General features: G+C 41.4%; 1 protein-coding gene across 1 annotated transcript in view; it reads right to left on the bottom strand.

The window, feature by feature from the left end:
• fbxo41 (F-box protein 41) overlaps window positions 1–25,379 on the bottom strand; it is a 40,946-nt gene extending 15,567 nt beyond the window's left edge. The window contains exons 1-4 of the mRNA XM_054744836.2: window positions 24,837–25,379; window positions 22,784–23,013; window positions 6,068–6,275; window positions 3,120–3,193 (exon numbers count right to left, since the gene is read on the bottom strand). Coding sequence (XP_054600811.1) covers window positions 3,120–3,193; window positions 6,068–6,275; window positions 22,784–23,013; window positions 24,837–25,379 — 1,055 coding nt within the window. The remainder of the gene's footprint in view (window positions 1–3,119; window positions 3,194–6,067; window positions 6,276–22,783; window positions 23,014–24,836) is intronic.
• Between the last annotated feature and the right edge of the window lie 211 nt (window positions 25,380–25,590).

The raw sequence follows: 25,590 nt of genomic DNA, 5'->3' as shown, positions 1-25,590 counted from the left end.
AAGGGAAAATTGAGCTCCAAAACTGTTTTATGTCCATTTTTCTGCAGCTTTTAAAACCTGCTCTTACAAACAAAAACCTCCAACAAGCGTAACGTTTCCCACATAAAGGTGCACATCGAGCACACTGAGTGCTGGTTAAAAACCCTTAGCCCTCAGTTTCATAAAAATGACAGACTGTGTCTCCTTTTGACTGCAGCAGGTAACGGCGTTGGTGCAGCAAATTCATTCAACGTCCAGGAGCCATAAAATCTCCAGCTGGATCAAAAATGAACTAAAGGAAATAAAAATGAAACCAGATCGGCTTTTCACATTCGTCTAATCATCACAGCAAAAAGAAAACGTCTTTTTATTCTTCATGTAATACTGCAATTAAATGAATCTTTTTAACATACCAGTGGGAGAACATTTAAAGGAGAAATCCAGAGTTTTATCTCAGAGGGCGCCATCTACAGACGGAAAAAATGGATTGCACCTTAAACCCCTCTTTCTACTTCCGTGATTACGGCTGAAAACAACGTCCCTCGTTCATGAACCTCTGGCTGCTGTTTTATAATTATTTATTCTCACGTTATGTTGTATTTTAAAGACTTACTTGTCGATAGGGATGGGTACCAAATTCAGTACTTTTTAAGGTACCGACCGAATTCCATAGTACCGACTGAGCACCGATTCACGTCATTTAAAACGGTGCCTCGTTTCGGTACCCGTCCTTCATAACGAGAACTTGCCTAGACAGCTGTGCATGCGCAAGAGCGTTATGTCGTCGGTCGCTGCGAGCGAGTTGTAAACAGAGCAGCATGGTAGAAAGAACGCACGCTAAAGCTTGGGTCCACTTCACTAAAAGTGATGGGTAACTGGGTGATGATGAAACCAGCGACAACGATCTACGTGAGACATCCTCATCTTAATCTGCTCCGATAGGTAAATAAAATGTAAGATAACGTTAGCTTGATTTGTTAGCTTCCGTTTCGCTAATGGTGCGTTCGCTTTCTCCTCGGAACTCCGAATTTCCGACTAGAAGAAGATGAACGCGCTCTAAAGTTTGGCTTCACTTTACTAAATGCGACGGGTGATTGGGTGAAGATGAAACCAGCGACAACGATTTAAGTGTGAGGCATCATCGTTTTAATCTGCTCCAGCAGCTAAATAAACTGTTTAAGATAACGTTAGCTTGATATGTTAGCTTCCTATTATCATCTAATGGTGCGTTCGCTTTCTCCTCGGAAATTCTAACTTCCCAGTAGGAAAAATCAATTGAAAAAAGACGGTAAAAGGAATGAAGATGCACAGTAAATTTAGTTCACAGTAAAGATGTTTGCTTCAGTTTAATTATCAGCTTATAAAACTACAAGGACGATGTTAAAATACAAACAGTTGTATGTTATTTATCGTGATATTTATCAAATATGGTTATATATTGAAAAAAAAAATGTAACTATAAAAGAGAATTAAAATATTAAACACTCAAAAGTATCGAAAATTGGTACCGTTAAGTACCGGTATCGATTCGTAGGTACCGGAAATTAGTACTGAATCGATTCAAATGTCAAAGGTACCCATCCCTACTTGTCGATGAGTAATGTCGTCAACTCTGCATCAGTTTAGTGTCCACAGACGCTCGCACAGGCTCAGTGATCGACATCTGTACATAAGCGGATGTTTAACACTGTTGGCTGACGCTGAGCAGCACTCGGGGGATGGGCTTAGTAAAAAAAATGTACTTAGTGACTTTGTTATATTCCCAGTTCAGAGTAAACCTGACTTCACACTGGAGGCATCAGCGGTGCAGAATGCTGCTGCTTAGAATCCATTATAGTCTATGGGTCTATCCCAGAAGCAGATTGTTGCAATACAAATAGGACTGGGTTCTACTTTTGCCACAAGCCGCTTCTGGGACACGTCAATTTTCACAGTTAACATAGGGCTTGACAGGAAATCCTACATGGTTTCAGTGTAAAACGTTCAGAGATTTTCATAATAAAAGACTATTGCAGCGACGCAATTTCTTAATTATTTACAGTAGATTACTTCTGTACATGTGACGGCTTATTTACTCCCAGCATTGAAGTGCAACTGTGTTTTTCATGTCTTTAATCCTGGCAGTGGAGAGGCACAACATTATGACATCAAACAGTGATTTCAAACGTGATTTCCTTCTTTTTGGTTTAATGGTGGATGGTAAAAAAAAACGTGACCTTTGAAGTCTTGAGGGATTTTGTGATCCTGCGAGTTCAGCAAGGAGGATGTCAGAGAAGCCGCACTGCAGCTGAGAATCTCCTGGTGTGGACTGACACGCAGCGAAGCACACAAGTTAACCGTTCCGCGCCACCGATGCCTCCAGTGGGAGGTCAGGGTAAAACATGTTAATCACTTTAACAGATTTTAAAAAATCCTACATCATTCCTGAATATTGCTAAGATTAGACGCATCCTTTCCAGGAGTGATGCTGAAAAACTAGTTCATGCATTTGTTACATCAAGACTGGATTACTGTAATCCATTACTCTCAGGAAGTCCACAGAATGTAATTAAAAGTCTTCAGCTTGTCCAAAATGCTGCAGCTAGAGTTCTGATGAGAATTAAAAAGAGAGATCATATCTCTCCTGTCTTAGCTTCCCTACACTGGCTACCTGTTAAATTCAGAATAGATTTTAAGATCCTCCTTCTCACATATAAAGCTCTTAATAATCAAGCTCCATCATACATCAGTGATCTGATTGTTCCATACGTTCCTAACCGAGCACTTCGCTCTTAGACTGCAGGTCTACTGGTGGTTCCCAGAATATCTAAAAATAGGATGGGAGGCAGATCTTTTAGCTATCAGGCTCCTCTCCTGTGGAACCAACTCCCAGCTTTAGTCCGTGACTTGATGCAATTTGCTGGGTTCCTTAAATAGGAAAAGTTTTTTCTGATTGGCTTAATGAACTGACCTGAATTGGAATGTTTACTACGTGAAGTGCCTTGACACGACTCTTGTCATGATTTGGCGAAATATAAATAAACTTGAATTGAATTGAACTGAAAGGAGGAAAACTCCAAATTGCTGCATTAAGTGAGGCGCTACTCTGATCAGTAAACCCCTTATGGCTGAGGATGAGCTCCAGATGAAGGCTGACCCACCCTGTGCTTGGGGAGGAACGTCGCTCTGACACTTGGTACATTCCTCTTGTGCTTCCAGAAAGGCTGGAATTTCTCTGGATTAAAAGAAGAAACACACAGGTTACGTTTCTATTAGACACAGAGAAAAATGTCGTTTTTACATGTCAAACGGGACGAGATAGGATCTTCGTTTAATCGCTTTACAATAAACTATAAATGCAAAGCACTTTGAAAAGTGGTGGTTCTGCTGCAGAAAGTGTAGTTGTTGAATTCTCACAATAAAGTAAATATGTTGCTGCATGTGTCATCATCAAAAATGGAATTAGCACTTTCATTAAATTTAAATGAGCACAGAAGACAGAACAAAATGAATAAAGCAGCCTAGTTCACTGTTATCATGGGAAAGCCACACATTCTAACACAATACAATCAAAAGTGAAACATGGCTGCTTAACTTATTAATGATTAGATTTATTTGTTTGGATTCATGTAACTGAGTTTCATATTTATAAGTTAAATCATATCAGTGAGAGGAAATATAAAATTAAATGAAAGTTAATCCTCTAAAGAGCATGTCTGTTGTACAGATTACACAAATTAAATTATTTTCAAGTAATCTTATATTTATTAGGCAATTTGTTTATTAAACCTTGATATTATCTAAATTACTGTCTTTTATAACAGTTTGGTGAATCCCAAAAAGGTACTTGCTCCAAATGTTTATGTTTATGTTTATTTATTTGGCAGACGCTTCTATCCAAAGCGACTTACAGTTTATAACCTATAGGGTATGTTGTGACCTGTGGGGGAAACCGGAGTACCCGGAGGAAACCCACGCATGCATGGGGAGAACACACAACTCCACGCAGAAAGGCCACAGCTGAGTTTCGAACCTGCAACCTTTGCGCTGCGAGGCAACAGTGTTAACCACTGCGCCACCATGCAGCCAAATGTTTGTCATGTTAGCAAGGAAGACGGTTTGTCTTTGAAAAAAATGTGCAGCCAAGAGGAAAGAAAGTCTAAATCAGACCAGGAGACATGCAGCTTTTTAAGTAGAAGCGTCACGACGGAACACGCAAAAACTGGAATGTTGAGGACAGGAAAGAGGGATGCTGGTGAGGATGCAAAGGCTTTTGGCTGAGTTTTTCTTTTTTGATGTGGAACAATTTGTTCAAACAGATTCATTCATGAACAGAAATATCCTGTCAGGTTTTCCTGCAGAAGGATCCGGAAAGCCTGTGAATGTTAGATGCTGGAGATATTTCATCATTTCAATAAAACCCATTTTTAACACCCGTGAAGCACATAAAAATGTCATATTTCGATTTTTCAGAATCTAGAATGACGTCAAAATGAGTAACCATGCTTGTTTAAAATTATTATTAAACCTGGCTTTACGTTGTGACAATGAGGCCAGCAGCGGCCAGTTCAAGACTAAACGCTTGGATACGTGAGACTGTCTTTCTAATCGATATTTCCATCAATCAGCCGCTGTGCTGCCATAAAATCCTGTATCTGAAAACAGAAACTACTTTTAAAATGTATTCAACCATGTATGAAAACTGAATCTCCAACAATATATCTGAGAACAAATTCCTCTTATAGTTCCTTCACAGATCACTCAATGCTGCCTGTGCACCAAAGACATTTGGTGTTTGCACAAGTGTGTGTGTGTGTGTGTACTAGAGTGTGCCAGGTGGATCTCTATGTATCAGGCAGCCAATATGCATCAGATCAAGAAGTGCACCAACACAAGCCCCATCTCTCCTTATCTGCCTTTCATGTTCATTTGTTTAGGTTCTGCTGCCAGGGACAAAAGGACCATGGAGGAAACAGCATCTTAGGTTCTCTTATGGACACGTCTCCAAGAAATGTGTGAAAGGAAAAAAAATATCTCACAGGATCTGGATAAAATTGGAAATATTTCTGATTCTTGCACACAACAATTGATTTCTTAGTAATTCTTATTGGAATAAAGATGAGAAGGGAGCGAGTCATCTTTTTCTTTCTCTCTGCGCCACCCGTTGGCTCAGAAATGTGCCATCTGGGACACGGGGATGACCTCGCTCACACCGGATGGAGAGAATAGAGTCATTCTGTCTGGTTGGTGACATCTCTGGGTTTCCCTTCCCAATGCAACAAGGTGCCAAACAGCATGCGACTCCACACTCCTGCTGATTATTTGCAGTAGGATAATGGTGCATGAACATGCAGACATGGACTGAGAGATCATCCAAATTTAGGGACGGGGTCACGTCAGCTAAGGTCATCGACCTACGGCAGATAAAACAAGTAAAAACCGAGAAACTCACTTTAAAGTCATTATTTAAGATCTTTACAGAGCAGACTCCCCAAGTTAGTGTCCAATGAAACCTCTGGGTGCTAAGTCGTGGTGACCAGGGGAAAAGATTTCTAAACATCATCTCTCGAATGAAAATAGTAAATTCATCTCAGGCAGATCTGAACCACATCTGATTAAAAATCCTGTCAAACCCTTGAGAGCAAGCGCGAGAAGGTTTCCATGGCAGCACACACATTTGCAGAATGTGAAACAGGTCACCTCTTTTCCACAGGTGTTGGATAATACCTCTGAATGAGAGGCATTACAGGAACAGCCTTTGCCTGCTTTTAGATATTTTATCATTGTGTAATAAGGCGAAGAATAAAAGGGGGTGAGTGGCACGTAGTTCAAGCACTGAACCTGGAGACAAAGAGCTGGATTCCAGTTTCCAGGACAAAGAGGCAGCTTTCTATGCCTCAGTGTCTGGTGAGGATAAACTGCTGCAGAGCCTCACTGTTCTAGCAGGAATGGTGCTGAATGCTAAACAAGACAAGGATCAGCGCTCCTGTTTCACCTTGAAAGCATCAAGTCTTTTTTGCCGCTCCCGACAAGCATCATCTAATTAATCGATCAGCTCTGTGGAGTAACTCATTCCAGAAACTATGTAGCTCTGTTTTAATGTCCAAACCTGACGTCCGGTTCCCTTTGAGGCCTGCAGGCTGCAGCGTCCCAGGCTGCCGTTTGGCGTGGTGCCACAGCTGCTGATGATCTGCAGCTGCTTCTCGGCACGGTCGGCTCGGTCCAGAAGCTCCTCGATGAACTGCTGCAGACGCACTTTGGCGTTGGCTTCACGGGCTGCCGTTTCCTGAAGGAACTGGTCAATCTGGGAAACCTCTCTACGAACACAAGAATTAAAGGAGGAAATGTTTATTTTTGGTTTGCATATTAGGAATAAATATAAACTGGTAAACACCAAAAATGCAAAGCTGTAGTTACAGTTACAGATTGATTTCCTTAATGGTAAAAGAAATATTAATTTTCTGGGTGTTTGACCATCTATGTTTTAATTTAATTGAATTTAGTTTCCTGAAAATTGTAATTGTGTCACGATGTGAGCAGGAGGAGGTTAGGACCCAAGATGCAGAACACCAGACGACACGAGGCAGGGGCGATTTGTAAAAGTAAAATCCCTTTTATTAGGATGGGGAACAAAGAATCCAAAAAGGCAGGAAGCCAAAACCTGATAGCTAAACTGAAAGACAAAAAAACCAAAAGCTCACTCAAGAGCAGAGACCTAGTGGGGGGCAAAGCACGCTGACAAACATCAATGGACCGACAAAAAGCTGAGACGCAGACAGGGTTATATACACAGTGACTGGGTGATTGGGAGATGAGGAGCTGGTTCGTGGGGAGAGAGAACTGAGGGGAGACTGGTGAGATCAATTAACTAAATGGGAAGGGAAAACCAAGCAGGGGGGATAAACCCTAACCTATTAATCTCTAAATAAATAAACCTAAAAGACTAAGGGCACAGGAGAACCAAAGAATAAATAACTAATGACCTGAGGAGTAAGGGAGACTAACAAGTGGGGAAGGAAACACACACTAAAGGAGACTAATAATATGAAAAGCTGAACCTATAGAAAGACTACAGAGGGGTGACTAGGGGAGACCTGAGGGAGACCGGGAGGGAGCTGGGGACAAAGAGGGGCACAGGAAACTTGGGTACGCATGAGGGGGACCCTAGAGGGAAACCTAGAGAGGGATGGAGAACACAAGGGGACACATGAGGGAGACGCAGAACGCAGACAAAGACAAATTGTGCTTGTTGCTGTTTTGAATTCAAATACATTTATGAAGAAATTGTTTCCACTTTTCAAAATCCATCATATTGTATTATTTTCTCAACTAATATAACCCTCCCAATGTCTCCAAGGGTGACCCCGCGAGGAAAGTTGACCATTGAGCAGAGTTGATGGTTTATCCCTTGGGTCCACGTGGCAGGGGTGAGGTGGTGCTCACTCCTCACCCCTGCACCACCTCACCCCTGCCACGTGGACCCAAGGGATAAACCATCAACTCTGCTCAATGGTCAACTTTCCTTGAAGGGTCACACCTATTAGGACAGTGGGAGGGATAAAGTATGTTTTAAAACATTTTCATTAAAATCTTTGTTTGTGCAGACGTTCCCAGAAGCCTCAGGCTACCCTCCGTTTGTGTCGTGTCCTTACGTCTAGTCAAACAACCCAGTGAGAAGACCCGAGAAAGTTACAGAAACCGTTAAAAACTCCAGAAATGACTCAAGAAATGGGATCGGAATCTGTGCGGCTGGACTCAAATAGGATTCTGCTTATGACATAAACCAAACTAATGATTTCTTTGGATTTTTGTTTTGTCCAAATGTCAAAGGATGAGTTCAACAAACCATCAAACATCCCATAATCCTCTCCAACACAGCAGCGACACGCATAATGAACTCCCATGAAATGGGGCCGTTCTGAGATATGAATAGTTCTGTGCCTGGCATGGTTAACTTTACCCGTCTTCAGGCAAAGACGACAAAAACATCAATCTGAAATGACTCAAGGTGGCTGCAAGAGAGACGAGAACATGAAAAATAAATCTGTAACCAGAAACACAGCTCGTCATCTACCTTCAGAGATGGTTTCTTTCTGCAGGAATGTGTGAGAACATGAGGTGTGGGACTAAAATGAAGTGATACTGGAGGGTATGGACTGGGTAGCACCCGCCCGTCTGACAGGTAGATGAGTGTTCCACCTGAGGAACAACCATCACTTATCCTTGGCCTGCACTGTTGGAAACATGCATTTTGTGTGAAACATATGCTGTCACCTGACGATTAGACATATTTGCATCTCAGAGAAAAACTAAGACCGGGCAGAAATCTGCTGTACTGCACAAAAATGGACAGGCATGTCAGAAAAGGTAGAATTATCTTTCATCATTTGTGACTGAATATTAATCATTAGGTTGTGCAGCAAAAAAACTGCAATTAGATGCAAAGGAAGTATAAATTACTCAAACTTGCCAAACGTCAAAGGCATGTTAATTCATGCTATTTGCTCTGCAAAAATGATAACTAGAAGGAGCAAACAGCAGGTGCAAAACATCAGGCATGAAACAGGCGCAGAGCATCGGTGTCTACTAGGGATGCACCGATATGAAATATTTGGGCGATATTCGATATTAATATCACTGTTATGGCCGATAACAGATATTTGCCAATACCGATTTACTGACATTAATGCTTTTAAAAGCAGCAGATTATGTATAGAATGAACATTATTGAAGCTGAATGTATGTTATTCTGTACACACACCACACACACTTACGCTTCTGGGATGATTACAATCACTGTCACATGACTAAACAAATACACACACACACACCCCTCACCCTCTGAAACAGATAAACAAATGGAAACAAGATGGAAAAAATATTGGCTGTTAATATCGGCCCAGTTTTAATTATCAGACCGATACTGATATGTTAAAAAATGACAAACATCTGCCGATACCGACATTGATGCGAGTATATTACGCATCCCTAGTGTCTAGATTAAAAGGGGCCGTATCATGGAAAATACACTTTTTTGAGCTTTTTAGCTTCTAATATTGTTTCCTCATGAAAAATAACCCCAAACCCATTTCTGGCTGCGTTCATGCAGTTTTCTGCTTCAGCTGCAAATTAAGAATTTTATTTTGAAATTCCTGAAACAACCTAATGCATAAGTTATACATCACTCCATCTTCCTGCTCCCAACATCAGGCCCTATCCCCCCGACCCCCACGGAAGCTAGACTTTGGTCTGAAACCCGTTTCCGCAGACCAGCTTAGGATATGTGGCCTAGGCGACAAGTGTCATGTGACAGACTTGGTAGTCTAGTGGTTAGAGTGCTCATGCAGACCTTTTACCGCTGGGCTACCATAGCCGACACAATAACTAACGAACAAAGCATTTTATTTCTGTATAGAATCAAGCTGATGAAAATGACTCAAGTTTGGGATTAATGGCATCTCAGTAGTGCCTTCGGTAATGTTTTATCATATTCTATGGCCACATTTGCTCTCAAAAGTTTTAAATAGCCTGACATGGAACCTTTAACACATGAACTATTGTTGTTTAAATTAACTGAAATACATGGTGAGTCTAAAATTGAAAACCAATCAATAAAAAATATGGTACAACCTGGTAAAAACATGCAGTAAAAGTAAATAAAATGGTAAAAAAAAAACCAACTACATTTATTTCTTTTTGCTCGTTAAAGAATTCCCTCTCAAACAGTCTGAAATTAAAAGTATTTGCGGACAACTGTTCTATCCCTGTTTTAAATTGTATATCACTCTAATGAAGAAAGATGAGAGCACTGCATTTATTAAATATGTATAGAGAACTGAAGTTCGACAGCTTCTGGATTGTGCCCCTGCAGATGGTACCATCCTGCTTTAAATGACGTCTTATTACAAATAACTATTTCCAGTCTCATTTATTTTGATTAAATAATCACTGCTTGTATTTAACGTGTCGTATCATTAAACAATGTGGCTCAGGGGGTTTTCTCTCATGACTCAGAGTAACATGAAGAGAAAACAGTGACTCAGTAGTTCAGTTTTTATCAAGAAATCTCTTTGCTGAAATGTAACTTAAATTAGGCCATTCGTGTTTTGGCGTCTGCTCATGCAGGCAGCTTGTCTCCGTTAATTATTCAGTCGTTTCGGTTGTTTGGTTTTCAGACGAGGACGAGCAGGAGAAACTAATGTTAAAGTACTGAAAAGGCTAAAAGACAAAACCTGGTGCCAAGAAACGGGAAGTGTAGAAGAAAAGGAAACAATGTCCAAACATATTTCTGTTCAAATGTAAGTTTAGACTCTACAGCATAAAAAATAGATTTTAATAACTGTCAGTCTAATTATTTATTACTTTAAACAACAAGCCCAGATTTAAATAATTTGATCAATCTAATTAAAGTCACAGAAGCATAATTGTACTTAAGGTCAGTGGTTCTGCCTTTAATAAGGAGAGAAATTTTGGTTTAGAAAAACCGTGAGTTTGCTGCTGTTTTTTAATGTAAATTTACCTGTAAAAAAGCTCCAAAGCCAGAAACAACACAAAACTACAACAGATCCACCAAATATCTGGTGTACATATAAGTATTACTTCATTAGAGTTGATAATAATTGGGGGAAGGCTGTATGAGGTATTAGATCAACTTTAGCATCATTTCTCTTCAGGTTTATTCCTGTTTCAAAACACTCAAGGACGTGTGTGTCTGAATATTCTTCAGCAATGATGCAAACAAGTCTCCGCTCCAATATGTTTGTCAATGTGAAAAGACCAAAATGCATACTGCATCGTAGCTCATCACCATCAGTGTGTGAATGTGTGTGTGAAAGGACGAATGATACACTGTAGTGTAAAGCGCTTTGGAGTCCTCCGACTCTGAAAGGTGCTATACAAGTGCGAGTCATTTCTCATTAAAAATGATAAAGATTTACTGATTTACTTCCTGTGGGGCCTCCTTTGGGAGAAATAGTTTATAAATGAGGGGATTGATGAGCAAACAGCTAGTCTGATAGCAGCTAAAGCCTAGTTTATGTTTCTGCGTCAGCCCTATGAGGGAGACGCAGATGCATTGACGGAGACATTTTGACTTGGAATTCTCCGCCTCCTGGGGAGTGTTGCAAAGCAATTCCCCGCCAGGACAAAAGAGGACGTAGCACTTTTCTGGGGTATCCTGTCATGTATCCTGTTTACAGTAGTGTATTTACTATAGTCTTTATATTGTGTTTTTGTACTTCAGATGCTTTGTAACACGGACTCATTTGTCCCTCTTTCTCCTCCACCTCCTCATGCTCTTGCCACCTCTAAACCCACGTTTCCCATCATTTCCATCCACAAAAACAACAACAACAAAAAAAAAACTTAAACACTTTTTTCCAAGTCAAAAACATTAACATGTTCAAACTTTAAGGGGATGCATTCAGGTCTGACCTACTCTCCAAAGTTCTATATTTAAAGGGACAATGTGTAGTTTTTATTGTTAATCTCTGGAAATATTCATCAAGATGTTGTTAAAATTAATTAAATGATGCCCAGCTGTTGAAAAATATTGGTGGCTTCTTAACATATAACCCTAAAAATCAGGTCTAAAATACAGGGAGTGCAGAATTATTAGTTAAGTTGAATTTTTGAGGAATAATTTTATTATTGAACAACAACCGTGTTCTCAATGAACCCAAACAACTCATTAATATCAAAGCTGAATGTTTTTGGAAGTAGTTTTTAGTTTGTTTGTAGTTTTAGCTATTTTAGGGGGATATCTGTGTGTGCAGGTGACTATTACTGTGCATAATTATTAGGCAACTTCACAAAAAACAAATATATACCCATTTCAATTATTTATTTTTACCAGTGAAACTAATATAACATCTCCACATTCCCAAATATACATTTCTGACATTCAAAAACAATACAAAAACAAATCAGCGACCAAAATAGCCACCTTTCTTTGCAAGGACACTCAAAAGCCTGCCATCCATGGATTCTGTCAGTGTTTTGATCTGTTCACCATCAACATTGCGTGCAGCAGCAACCACAGCCTCCCAGACACTGCTGCATCCCTCTGCACGATATCTCACTATGTTTGACCTTTCTGAGCCTGTCAAGTCTTTCTTTTGACCCATTTTGCCAAAGGAAAGGAAGTTGCCTAATAATTATGCACACCTGATATAGGGTGTTGATGTCATTAGACCACACCCCTTCTCATTACAGAGATGCACATCACCTAATATGCTTAATTGGTAGTAGGCTTTCGAGCCTATACAGCTTGGAGTAACCCCGGCTTTCCACAGGAGCCGTCAGCAGCACGTTACTGCAGCAGCACGTCATAGCTGCTGATAGGAGCCGCTGCGGTCAACAGAACCTTTTCCACCGGAGCCGTCAGCAGCACGTTACTGCAGCAGCACGTCATAGCTGCTGATAGGAACCGCTGTGGTCAACAGAACCTTTTCCACTGGAGCCGTCAGCAGCACGTTACTGCAGCAGCACGTCATAGCTGCTGATAGGAACCGCTGTGGTCAACAGAACCTTTTCCACTGGAGCCGTCAGCAGCGCGAGTCGGCTGCGTCTCAGGAGCAGCATGTCGCGGCCTTTACGCGCCGGTTCTATTTTCTACGCGCGACGCCTCTGAAACGGGTCAAGTTCGACATTTTTGGGGAAGGAAAGACAGGAAATCGGACGCGGAAATTGAGAGAAGCTCCCGGGATTTTCAGAATAAAGAAACGTACTGCCTTCTGGTTGCTTTACTTTTAAAAAAAGTTACTAACTGTGCGTCCCCGTGAGAAGTTATCACCTAGCTAGCGGTCTCCTTTGTTTTTCAGGTCCGTATTGGCGATTATGAAACGGACAGAACATAAAACACAAACCATGTTGTAGTTTTCTCCTGCTTGTTGTTGTGTTTACTGACGAAGTCACTCGTGTGACTTCGTGCTCGGTCGGTGACAGCTGCTCCCCTGCTGCTTCGCGTCTCGTGGGAAGGGCCAAGCAGCAGCTTACGCGAGCAAGACGTGCTGCTGACGGCTCCCGTGGAAACCCGGGGTAAGACAACATGCATGAAGAGGATGATGTAGACAAGATACTCATTTGCCTAATAATTCTGCACTTCCTGTACATGGGAGCGGGTCTAAGTCTCAGGGCGACACCATATTAGATTCCATGTTTCCTTCTACGGGAGCCCGTGAAGACAAAACACATTTACTGATTTGTAACAAACGGTTACTAAACTTTCACCATTCATAAATGTTGTTGTTTTACACATTTACCTCTTTACTCTTTGCTACTGACGAAAGGGAGTCTGGCGTGGCTGTCATCTTGCAGAAGTTTGCACTCCCCGGGGCTTTTTGACCCTAATGGGGACCAGTTGGTAAGGTCTTACTCCATACAAAAATACAGCTTGCTTGCAACGATTTAGGCATCTACTGCCCCCATCACCAGGAAAAATACACACTGTCACTTTAAATTAAAAACACTAAATATTACAAACCATTCAGCTTACAAAGCCACCTAAAACATGTTGTAGAAATAAGAGTGAGAACAGATAACAGCTAAATCAACTTGATTATATATAATCAAGGAATCATTGTTACTGGGGAAAGAAATTACACAATACTCAGCATGTTTGACGGATGAAATGAGGCTGTTCATTAAAATTTGAGCAAACCTGAAGCAATTTTTACAGCAGCTGGGATAAATGAGGAGGCACTAATAGCTGAGGGTACATGAAGAATGTTGGAGCGTTTATCTCCTAGACTTCATTCATCAAGTCAAAGTTGGTTTTTTATGACGCATTTTCAGTAACATTTACTAAATAAGTTGTGGTTTTACATGTGTGCTGTTGTTTATGAATGAAGACTGAGCTGCATGCTGAGGACAAGGCGGAGTCTAAGCTGAAATGAGCAGCTGCACCTGGGGCATTGTGTATGTGTGCTCTCAATAATTACTTACAGAAGCTTAAAGAGCAGGATTTATTATCAGGTCAGTGTCATAACTGTACTCATGGCGCTGCCAGCAGCAAAAAGGAAGGAGTTCGTAGGCGTTAGTTCAGGTTGCTTAGCAACCCACGGAAAGGTGACAAGTGAAATGTGAATCATCGTGTATAAAACTTCTTGTTGGAGTTTCACAGAGCCTCGCGAGTCGCTGGTATCTCTGTGAACTTAAACAAAACTTTGATAGAGATTGTTAGGCAGAGTTATTTGAGGCCTGGAATGTTTCTGCTTCGTCATGGAGCCTGCTGAGAATTCACCAACTCTGATGCTCGTTTTTCCACCTCACACTGATGTTCTTTAGAGAGTGAATAAGACTCCTGTTCAGCTGCCAGCTTTTCCACGGAGAGAGTCAGTGTGTGTGTGTGTGTGTGTGTGTGTGTGTGTGTGTGTGTGTGTGTGTGTGTGTGTGTGTGTGTGTGTGTGTTGTCACAGACCAGGCAGGATGGCCCAGTGATGCTGCCAGGATCCATGACCACAGCTGCTTTAACCTTCACCAGACAAAGTCACAGAGCAGCTCGTTTACTTTTTAAACCAATCAACTCAACAAAAGACTTCTATGTTGAAGTCTCCGAGCATTTGACATGTCTTTGGATTTTAAACCTCTAACGTCTCCCTGTGCGTCTTTTAGATGAGTTCCTATCAATAATTATTATTATATTTCAGTGCATAAAATTTCTGTTTGATTCATGTTTTATTGTCATTGGACACCTCTGCAACAGAGGGCTTTCTGTATGACATCGCCTCGGTCATGAGTCTTTACTAAGTAACGAGTGTTTTTTAAAGCAGCACTAAAGAGTTTTTAACGCTCTAAGCCACATGTGTCAGACACAAGGCCCGCGGGCCACATCTGGCCCGCGAGAGCTTCAAGTGTCTTAAAATAGGTCTATGCTGCTTCAAAGCATTTATTGACTATAAACTACATTTCCCATAATGCATGGCGATTGTGTTCCCAGTGAAGTGACAGTATTTCACCACTAGGTCACAGTGTATCCTAATTCGTGTTTACTTGAGAAAATAACTATCCACAAATTATTCCAAAATGTCCAGGAAGATTGATGCAGATGGAAGGGTGTTTCAACAAAGATGGAACATGCTTATGCTTCAAGCAGAAAAACCTGTATCTTTACGGTCATTAGCGCCATGCTACTAGCATCTGCGTCTGCAGCAGACAAACTGAAAACACTCCTCTTACTCCACCTTCCAGAAATGAGATGATTTAACAACACAAGTCAGTACGACTCTATGGCTGCTGCAGTGTTTATCTTTCCACACTGACACAACTGCATGGTCCAGCTGCTCAGATTCTCTCCATGTTCAGCAGCACAAGCTGATGTGAGCAACTGTTGTCTGTGATGAAGATGAACTAGAAAACACAGGAGTCTCACTGATGAACTCCTTCCTCAGCTCAGAGCCAACCCCAGAGATGCAGGAGTTTCTGGCTGCAACAGGTGAGCATCACGGTAAATTAGACTGGAGCAAACTGAGCTTGCATTATTTTGATTTTATGCACTTTTTCTGCTCCAAAGAATGAAAGGTAATAGGTGAGATTACATTTTCATTCAAGAAAATTACTATTATTATTTTTTTTTTTTTTTGGTCTGTGAAAAAAGATCTCACCTACTTTAAAAACAGGAGCTGGAAACATTACAGATAGAAGAATAGAATAGAGATCAATAGAAAATCCCTTTTTTGTCCCTCAGTGGGGAAAGCTTGGTGTCACAGCAGCAATAACATTCATTAAAGGAGCAACAAAGAGGAGTAAAAAATAAGAATAAACAAGAAAATATAAAATATAAATACTTAAAAGATTCAAAAGATTAAAAAATAAAATGAAATTCTGAATGTATACACATTTTAAGGAGTACAAATATTTTAAAGAATTGAGACATAATAAGTAACGGATACACCGATGTGCTTTATTTAAAATCGGTTCGCTCGTGTGTCATTTGGTTATTCCAGATTCAGTGTTACTGCAAAAATAGGTTTGTTTCCAAATGAAAAGGTTCAACTGTACATAGCTGTAGATAAAGGAAAATGTGCACATTGCCGTCACTTTTTAAAAAATATTTGTTTGGCCCGCGACTTCATCCAAGTTTTTCATTTTGGCCCAGTGTGAATTTGAGTTCGACACCCCTGCTCCAAGCTATTGCCTTCAAACTGGTTTCAGTGGTTCTTGAGCCAGGCACTTGAGCAACTCCACATTGGACAACACTCTGCAAACTTCTGCTAACCAGAAATGGCACTTAACAGTTTTGTGGTTTGCGTAGGAACTCTCTACCTGCTTTACGGCATTGGGGGATCTTTTTTGACGTCAATGTTTATGTTTCTTGCATTGCTACATAGGATTGTGTGGCAAGAAACTGCGCAATTTGTCTATAATTAAGTTGTTTTGCATGTTTGGGGAGGATTTTAGCGAAGCAGATGGATCATTCTTGCTGTGTGGTTGTTTGATCGGACCGTGGGAGGCTTGATAAAAGGTTTTTTTGGAATTTCCTCCGTAAACGGCCGTGAAATATGAAAGAGATGATAACGAGTGGCCCGGACTCTGTGGAGGAAGCCTGGATTCCTGCAGCAACAGACAGTTTGTGAGGCTTATTTTGTTCATGGTTAGTCTTTGTAACTAAGTGTTAATTAGAGGATTAATCTGTTTTCTTTGGCCATCAACCACAGGTGATGTGAATCATGCTGTAACTCTGCTCTGGAGCTAACTGCTGCTATTAGCACGACCAACGCTTTCTCTTTTCAGAAGAGATCGGTCCAACTTTCCTTGAAACTAAATAATTATGGGCCCCCAGACTTTTGAAAGCCTTTAATTTTTCACGAGTAAAAGGTCCAGGGCTTTCAATAAAATAGGAATAAATGTCTCCTCAGCAGATTTCTAAAAAAAATAACAAATTTTTTAATCACCGGCAAACAGGACCAACGTTTTCCATCAACCCAGAGATCATACAGGCTTTAAATAACTTTAACTTTGTCTTTGATACAGATTTTAAGCTTCTAAATTAACCTCCTTCTGTTTCAGACGTTTAAAGGTTTATATATCGGGGATTTTGCCCGTAAGCCTTCTTAAATGTGTACGTCACCTATTGATAGCAGGCCATATTGTGTTTGTTTTTGCCACCCAGCTACTCGCGCATGCGCATAAGGATGAAAGCCGATGTTAACAAAGATCCTCCTATAGCTGTTTACTGTGCTGGTAGCTAATATAAGGGCTAGCAGTTAGCTTTTTCAGTTCACAGACCATCAAGAGGAAGAAGTTTGCTTTTTGGGTTGGCATCAAGGTGGAGCCTGAAAGTCAAAGTAGGAGAGTAAATCTTAGGAGGCAAAACAAAGAACTAAAAGCAGAGTGAACATTGGCGCAACCTACACAATTTTTAAGGACGCTAAAGGAGGTTATGAAATCACAGACTGACGGTGACCTGGCGTTGTTGCTACAGGACTTGTAGTTAATAATATTTTTTTAGTTCAACATTGTGGATCTTTTTGCTTTGTAGCTTATTTAGTATCAGTTAAGCTCGTGTTAGCATTAGCTTGATGCTATTGCTAGCAACAGCAGGCAGGGTTGTTCATTAGTTATAATTCCACTTTCAGAGAGGAGCAGGAAACTTATTGTTACTTTAATTCTTAATGAATACTTTGGCATACAAGCAGCAGCTGTATTTAGACACTGAAACATACATTTATTTATGACAGATCTAATGCACTAAAGCCAAGTTTTAAATTAAAGTCAAAACTAATAAAGCTAATTTAAGATTCAGTGTGACGTAGATCTGTGTGGCTTTTTCTAATCCGAGCGTTTCCCCGTCTCTATTCTATCAGCGGCTAATGCAGGGCAGGAGACACACAGCAAAAAACAGTTTCTCTGAAGCTGTTCTTAAAGCTATCTGTAACAGGTGAGATCATGATTATTTATAACCTTTCAGCATTTTTAAATAATTAACACTGTTTTCAGAGACAATAAGCCACCAAAAAGGGAAATACATTTTTTTTCCCATTCATAATAAAACCACCTTTGCAGAGCCTGATTTCACGCTTTAAATGTGTACATTTAACTAGAGATGTTAGGTAATTTGATTTTATCCCATATTACCTTAAAGGACGACACACCCTTTGATAGAGAGAGAGAGTAAATTGATTATTTGTAATGTCCATGTGTGTGTGGCTCAACCAGCCCCCACTCTGCTTCAGCCTCAAAGCTTTCTCCTCACCTGCTCTGTATACCTGCATTCTCCAATTATCTGGTGGATAATATTTAACCTCCATAACCCTGGAACCTGAAATAAACACACATGACAACAAGGAAGACATTTTACACTGAATTAGCCAAATGAGGGGGAGATCACCATGACACATAACTCTCTCCAGAGCTAGCTGCCAGGCGACTCCCCCAGCCCCCAGAGTCTTCAGTGGTTTTATTCACCAAATGGATGGGGGAGAAGGCGGGGCCTTCTCAAGTTACAGAGGTACAGAGTTGTCTCGGTTAACATCCTTGCTCAACCTTTTTATGAACAGCCAACACAGAGATTCATGATGTGTAATGGGCATCTTTTAGGTCTCAAAAAGGTACATTTATAAAAATACCCAACAAGAGACAAACCTGGAGGATGTGTGATGTTTAAACTGATGCACATTTTAAACAAGCAACTACCCAGATAGAAAAAAAATTCAAGATCTGTAGCAGCCTTCCCCCACATAAACAAAAGTTTTTGCGGCTTCTAGCTTTCAAAGCTAAAAATAACACCAGTGTTTGGAACACAAGATAAATCATCCTGGGATTAATTTCAGTAAAAGCCCTGAATGCCTTCCAGCTGGAGAGAAACAAACAACTTGCATCATGATGCTGTGATTTATGTCCAGAACTATTTAGAGATCGGCGGTCGTAGTAGTTCATGAGGCAGGATGGCAGCTTTATGGACAGACTGGCAGGATTCAGAGACATGAGATCAGCTACCTGCTCTGCTGCAACCATCTATCCATCACCAACAGTCGACCGGGCCTGAAGGACATAAGGATGCAGCACCGAGAGGCAAGAGTCTGCCATCGGTGGAGGCGGAGTGAAGGAGATAAGAAGTGATTTTATTGAATTTGCACAGCTGGGGTCCTCTTTATTCTCAGTTTTGCCATGTGCTGGTGTGGGTTAGATTCCCAGTGATGATGGCAGTAATTTATTCAGCCAGCTGAAGCAGGTTTCATGTTTTTACATTTTAGTTTTATTGATTATTTTCTGCAAAATATTTTGTGTCTCTAAAGATTTTTGACTTAGATCATTTCCAAGCAGCATTTTAGTTGATTTACTCAGCTCACCATGGATGCAGTTTGGGGGTGGGGGGTGGGGGTATGTCCCACTTTTTCCAAGGTCACTTTTTGTTCCCTACACTTTGTACCATTAAAAAACAATATTACTCTATATTAAACAGACACTGGTTGAGCACTAGGACCAAGCGGAAAACAACCGCTTGTGTTGAAGCCCGTTTCCCATTAGAACCGTCCATAAACTCTCATCTATTGGCTCTGCTGATACTTGCTAATGTGTGATTGGCCACCTGTGTACTTGACAGTTCTTCATTCCTGACATTGCATAAAAGAGCCCGACACTCCACCCCCGTCCTCATGCCGGTTGTGTCCCCTCCACTTCTTAAGTCAAAACTACGTCCATGCAGCTCACCTCACATGGACTCACACTGGCTAAATAAACAAAGAAAGCAAAAAACACAGATTAGTTCTTATATTTTAAACTGTTAATTTAAAACGGTTTGAAAACATCGTACTGGCAAGAGCAGCTAAAAAGAAGAGAGAAGAAGAAAATATCTTTTCTATTGCGCCTCTCAATATAAAAAATCACAAAGAAACCGCTGAGACCGGGATGGAAACCTGCGCAAAACTACATGCCGGTTTAACACGTACTACCAAGTCTGTTACGACACTTGTCTCCTAGCCCACACTTCCTAAGCTGGTCAGGGGGGGAACAGGTTTCAGACTATAGACTAGCTTCTAAGGGAGGAGCAGGAAGATGGAGTGACGTACAACTTATACATTAGGCAGTTTCTGGAATTTCAAAATAAAATTCAAAATCTGCAGCTGAAACAGGAAAATGCATGACTGGTTTGAGGGTATTTTTCATGGGGAAACAAAAATAATAAATGCTAAAAAGCTCCAAAAAGTGGATTTTCCATGATATGGCCCCTTTAATGTGTTGGGTTTTTCCAACATGCCAATCTATTTATTCTATCATCAAAACAAAAAGGCAAGGAAGTACACATGAAATCATTACTACAAGGATAAAATAACATGTTTTGTTTCATGAACACTGAAAAGGGATGGGAAGTATTCCAAACTTATTTAGTCCACCCCTTCTTCTTAGCATGAATAATGATAACAAGTAAAGAAAACATGCAGAACACCCCTTCTGCAAGGTAAATGGGTATGACCTGAATCTGACGATTACCACCATGCCTGACTCTTCTTTTTAGCTGTAGCTACTACGGTAAGATCTAGCTATAGGTCTCCTTAGCTAGGCTTCCTACTTCCGTTATTTATGGGTATTTGTGAGTATTTCAGTTATTTAACCTCTTCTAGAGCAGGGGTGTTAAACTCAAACTCACAAGGGGCCGAAATGAAACTCTGGGACGGAGTCGAGGGCCAAACTTAATATTTTTTGAAAAAGTGACGGCAAATTTGCCCATTTTCTTCATCAACATATATGCAATTTTGAACCTTTAAATTTGGAAAACAAACTTATTTCTGCATTAACACTGAATGTGGAATAACCAAATTACACACGAGCAAGTCAGTTTTAAATAAAAGGCATCAGTGGTGTTCATTACTTGTGGTATAATCAGCATTTTTAAAATCTATTCAGGATTTATGTTTTCTTGTTTATTCATTTTTCTTATTTTTATTCTCCTTTTTTCTCCTGTAATACGTGTCATCGCTGCTGTGACGTCTAGCTTTCCCCACTGAGGAACAATAAAGGGATTTTCTATTCTATTCATCTATCTGCAGCCTTTCCACTTCCTGTTTACTGTAGGTTAAATCTTTTCTCACGGGCCAACAACAAAATAAAAATATCATTTTATCTTAAATGAAAATGCAACATCTCACCTGTTAACTTTCATGTTTTGGAGCAGAAAAAGAGCATCAAACCAACATATTTAAAGCTCAGTTTGCTCCACTGGTTTACTGTGATGCTCACCTGTTCCAGCCAGATACCTGCATCATGGGGTTGATCTGAGCTGAGGAGGAGACTCCTGTTGTTTTGTTCATCTTCATCATAATAATGACAACATTAGATGACAACAGGAGCTCACATAGGTTTGTGCTGATGAACATGTCTGAGCAGCTTGAGCACGTTGTTGTGTGTCGGGGAGGAAACACAACTACAGCAACCACAGAGTCGTGCTGGTTTGAGCGTGTCGCTGCTCGCTGGAGTTATATCAGCTCTGTCTGGACGTTAGTTGGAAAACTTTCTCTTTCAGTCGTGAACACATTACTGAGCGGCTAGAATCTCCGTTTCTGGGCTTCAACGTCAGAAAATAGCTGAGTGAACTCAGCACTGAGTGAGAGGAGTGTAGTTTGTCCGAGACAGCAAAGCATCATGGAAGTTGAAGTCTTTGCTGTAAAATCGGCCAGCGGGACAGTTTTAATATATTTTTGATATTTATCTCGCGGGCCACATAAAAATGCTCCGCGGGCCGCATCTGACACATGTTCTAGAGGATTGCATTGGTCTGGTCAACAAATACTGTGTCCTACTAATACTCAGACTATCACAGTCAGCTGTGGGTGAGATGGATTGATAGAAAGCAGGAGCTCAATGAGCAGCTTAGTGGTGTCATTAACCTCTAATAAGGAGAAAGAGCTAAAAGGAGGTAGAAAACGAGCCAAGAGGAGAAGACAGGTCAATAAAGTCATTATCAGCAGAGCAGGATCCACTCCCCTGACACATACACTGGTGATCCTGATGGAAACAGTTCAATAGCAGATATTCAGCATCAACTTTTCAGGTTTCACTCAGAACTCATAGATCAGTAAAAGTTCAATGAGCAGCAATATAAGGTTTGGTCACACTTGTTGGGTTAAGACTCCTCTCTCAAACGAAACCAACAACAGCATGTTTATATTTTTATACTTAGAATCTGAGATCTACTTGAAACATGTTTAGATTTTCCTTCTCAGAGTAGACCGTTTAGAAAAATAAATATTGTAACTGATTTGCTAATTTATTTACTTCATTTTTTAATTTTGTAAAACTTAAAACAGTGATCACCAACTAGTGGCCCGTGGGCTAGATCTGGCCCGAAACCCGCCAGAGTCCATCTGTCCTTACTTTATCTCACTCGTGTGTTTTCAGATCGTTTCAAAGAAAAAAACAACAACTAATTTTTCATGAATGTTGCCATAATTAAGTCTTAAGACACTTGGTGATTAATATATTTTTAAAATGTGGGGCTGATAAAGTGTTTTTACATGAAGAACAGCCTTTTCTGTCTTTTTTTTTTTTTTGCTGCAAGAATCAAACTGCACCTGTGGCGTCATGAAATTACAGGCTTCAGATTATTAACAGGTCTGCTTTTCCCAGGCTCTGCACTAATTTGTGCTCTTTGTAGCAGTCTGCTTTAGTCATTACATCAAATGTGGTGGTTGCAGCTGTGTTTGTGGATCAGAGCTGCATTAGGACCGACAAAACCCAAAGTAGACGTTAATTATGTTTCACAAACAGATGCAGATTTCCTCTTGACAGTGATTTAAGTTTTTACTGTATGAGGGATCAATGCATAGACTGAGATCTGTTATGACAGGTTATTATTTTCCCCTCCAGGTAAAACAAGTATTTCACTTACTGCTGCTTGTGGCTCAGCTCTGTCTCCTTGTTCACCAGGTCCTGCTTCAGGCTAGCTAGCATTTCCACAGAGACGTCCACCTGTCGAGAAAGCTCAGAGGCCTTGTCCTCCAGGTCTTGTTTCTCCTGGCTCAGCCGCTCACTCTCCAGCTTGGCCCGCTCCAGCTCAGAGCTCTTCCTCTCCAGCTCCGCCTGGAGACGACCTACACGGGCCGCTATTTTCTGCTCCACCTACAAGGCAAGAAGGAAAAAGATCTGATGTCCATCTCTAATCAATTCGCTGCATGAAACACCGCTGGTTATGTAGTTCAGGTCAGAAAATGAGATGAGGCAATAACCTGTCAGTAAATGTTTTATATGCACAATAACTAGATTTTAAACAGTTGGTACATAAAGATAAATACACAAAATTGTGTAGATGTTGACCTGAACATGTATCATACATACATTAATTATCTGAACTCCTGAGTAGGGTCAGCGGGTGCTGCTGCCCAACTCCAGCAGTCACAAAACAAGACGCACCTTAAGTTTCCAGTCTGTCACAGGGACACATGGTGACAAACATCCAATCACACACTGACTCATGCCTATAGGGGCAATTATGAGCCTGCAATTAACCAGAACATGCATACTTTTAGTTTGTGAGAGGACACCAGAGTACCAGGAGAAAACCCATGCATGCATGAAAAAAGCACGCCAACTCCACGCAGAAAGGCTGCAGCCGGGATTTGAACCTGCAACCTTCTCGCTGTGAGGTAACAGTGCTACCAACTGCATCGCCATGCAGCCTTAAAGCAGAAATCCAGAGGTTTTCTCAGAGGACACCATCTAGAGGTGTAAAAATGAGTTGCACCTTAAGCCACACTCCCTACTGTGATTATGGCTGGAAGAATGTGCTGGATTGACCAATATTCATCAAGCACCCTCAGATGATGAGGAATCACTTTGAAAATTCAGCAAACACCAACGGTCAAGCACACCGGGTCCACAATGAAGAGTTTCACATCATTATAAACTGACAGGACCCAAAAAAAGATGCATTCAAGTTGAAATGCCCACAAGGAAAAGACAACTGTGCTCTAAAAGATGTCTGAAGGAAAAATAACTGAATTATAAGGCTGCAATAACAATGAATTTCTCAGGTGAAGTCAAGACAGGCTTTCAACGCTGGACCAAGTGTCAGGCATGGTGGTGGAAGCATCATGCTGGGGTGCTGATGCACTGCACAAAGTAGATGGATTAATTTCCCCTGAATTCATAGGCTAGATGACTGAAATGTGGACACAGCTCAGGGTTTGAAGTATGGGGGAAATGAGGGAGCTTGGCTTCCCCGAAAGGGTGATCGGCTCCCCTGGAATCCCTCAACTGAGACACCCAAGGTGGTGTCCGAAAAATGATGCTGTCCTTATTTTTAATGGGGGAAAAAAACAGCCTGGGGACAAATGGTCTTGAACAATTAAAACATGATTAATCAAGATTAATTAATTACAAAGTTTTACAAAGTTTGGTCAGTTTTGAGTGTTTTCTAAAATTTTACTTAAATCCCAGAACTGATACGGCCTCCGTGGCCCTGATGAGTGTATGGGAACCTCTGACAGCAACTGCATTGTTCTTTTTTGCTAGCCATAAAAACAGCTTGGAGGCAATTATTATTCACTCTATAACCCCTATGATTAGGAAATACATGTCTGATTGCAATTACAGCGACGCTAACCTCCTAACAGGCCCCATCTCAGCTGTTCTCAGGTGGTCACCTGTAAAAGTGTAGCTCCCGTCTCACATTCAGTGTGTGGCTCTAAACAGCCGTCATTTTCTCTCTGCTGCTGAGGGTCTTAGAAGCAGAAAAGTGTCAAGAAGAGTGCTCTTGTTAGTTTAATGTCCAAGCTGAAGACAACGGGGGATAAGTGTTTCCCCTGATTGCTTCGGTACAGTACAATTACCCCTCTCTAGAAATCAAGCTGACACTGTGAGGAAGTACATACGCACCAGAGTCAGGATCTTAAACACTTCTTCTTGATGAAGTTGATTCTGATAACAACAGTGATCCAACTCACCTCCTCAGACAGTTTCTCCAGCCTCTCATCCAGCTCCAGCCGTTCAAACGCCCGCGCTTTCAGCCTAGCCAGGCCCTCCTCATAGGCTGCCTCCACAGCACTAGCTGCCACATTAGCTGCCACAGCTACAGCTGTGTTGGGGCTTCCATGGGGATCCGTGGATGCCATTGCTTTCTTCATAAAAAGCTCCCCCAAGGGGAACTCCACATTTGGAATACACCTGGCTGCTGAGTTGGAGTTAGCCGGGGCCAAACTCAGGTCGTCTGGACAAGGAAGCTCCCGGCAGGGAAAGCGCCGCTCGTTTAGAGCTGAAGGGCGAAGCGGCTCAAAAGGGTCGTTGTTGTTGGCGGGCGTGAGGAGAGCTCCCTCGGCCACTAGGGGCAGCAGAGCAGCAGCGTCGCACACACTGTTGGACTTGGAGAGGACGTAGAGGGTCTCATACGTGTGGTTATACTCCAGATGGGCGCGTAAGGATGACAGGCTTCGGAAGCGCTTGTGCTCCCCGCAGCGAGGACAGCGGTAGGGCAGGTCCAGAGAGGCCATTCCGTGCAGCAACCGCCGGAGGAGAGGGGGCGCTCACGCAGCACGGCCGCAGCGCCAGTATGAGGGCACAGTGGTCAAACACCTGTTGGATCCTGTTATGGCTGGAACAGGACAAGTGTGGTAGTATGAGGAGGAGAGGGGATCTTCTGCCATAGCTGCTTCTCCCGAGGTCCTAAACCAAGAAAGAAAATATATTAGATTTAAGTTTCTC

This window comes from Nothobranchius furzeri, chromosome 6 (assembly GCF_043380555.1).
Source record: "Nothobranchius furzeri strain GRZ-AD chromosome 6, NfurGRZ-RIMD1, whole genome shotgun sequence".
NCBI lineage: Eukaryota > Metazoa > Chordata > Actinopteri > Cyprinodontiformes > Nothobranchiidae > Nothobranchius > Nothobranchius furzeri.
The sequence above is the reverse complement of the archived record's forward strand: the minus strand, read 5'-3'. Positions and strand labels throughout refer to the sequence as shown.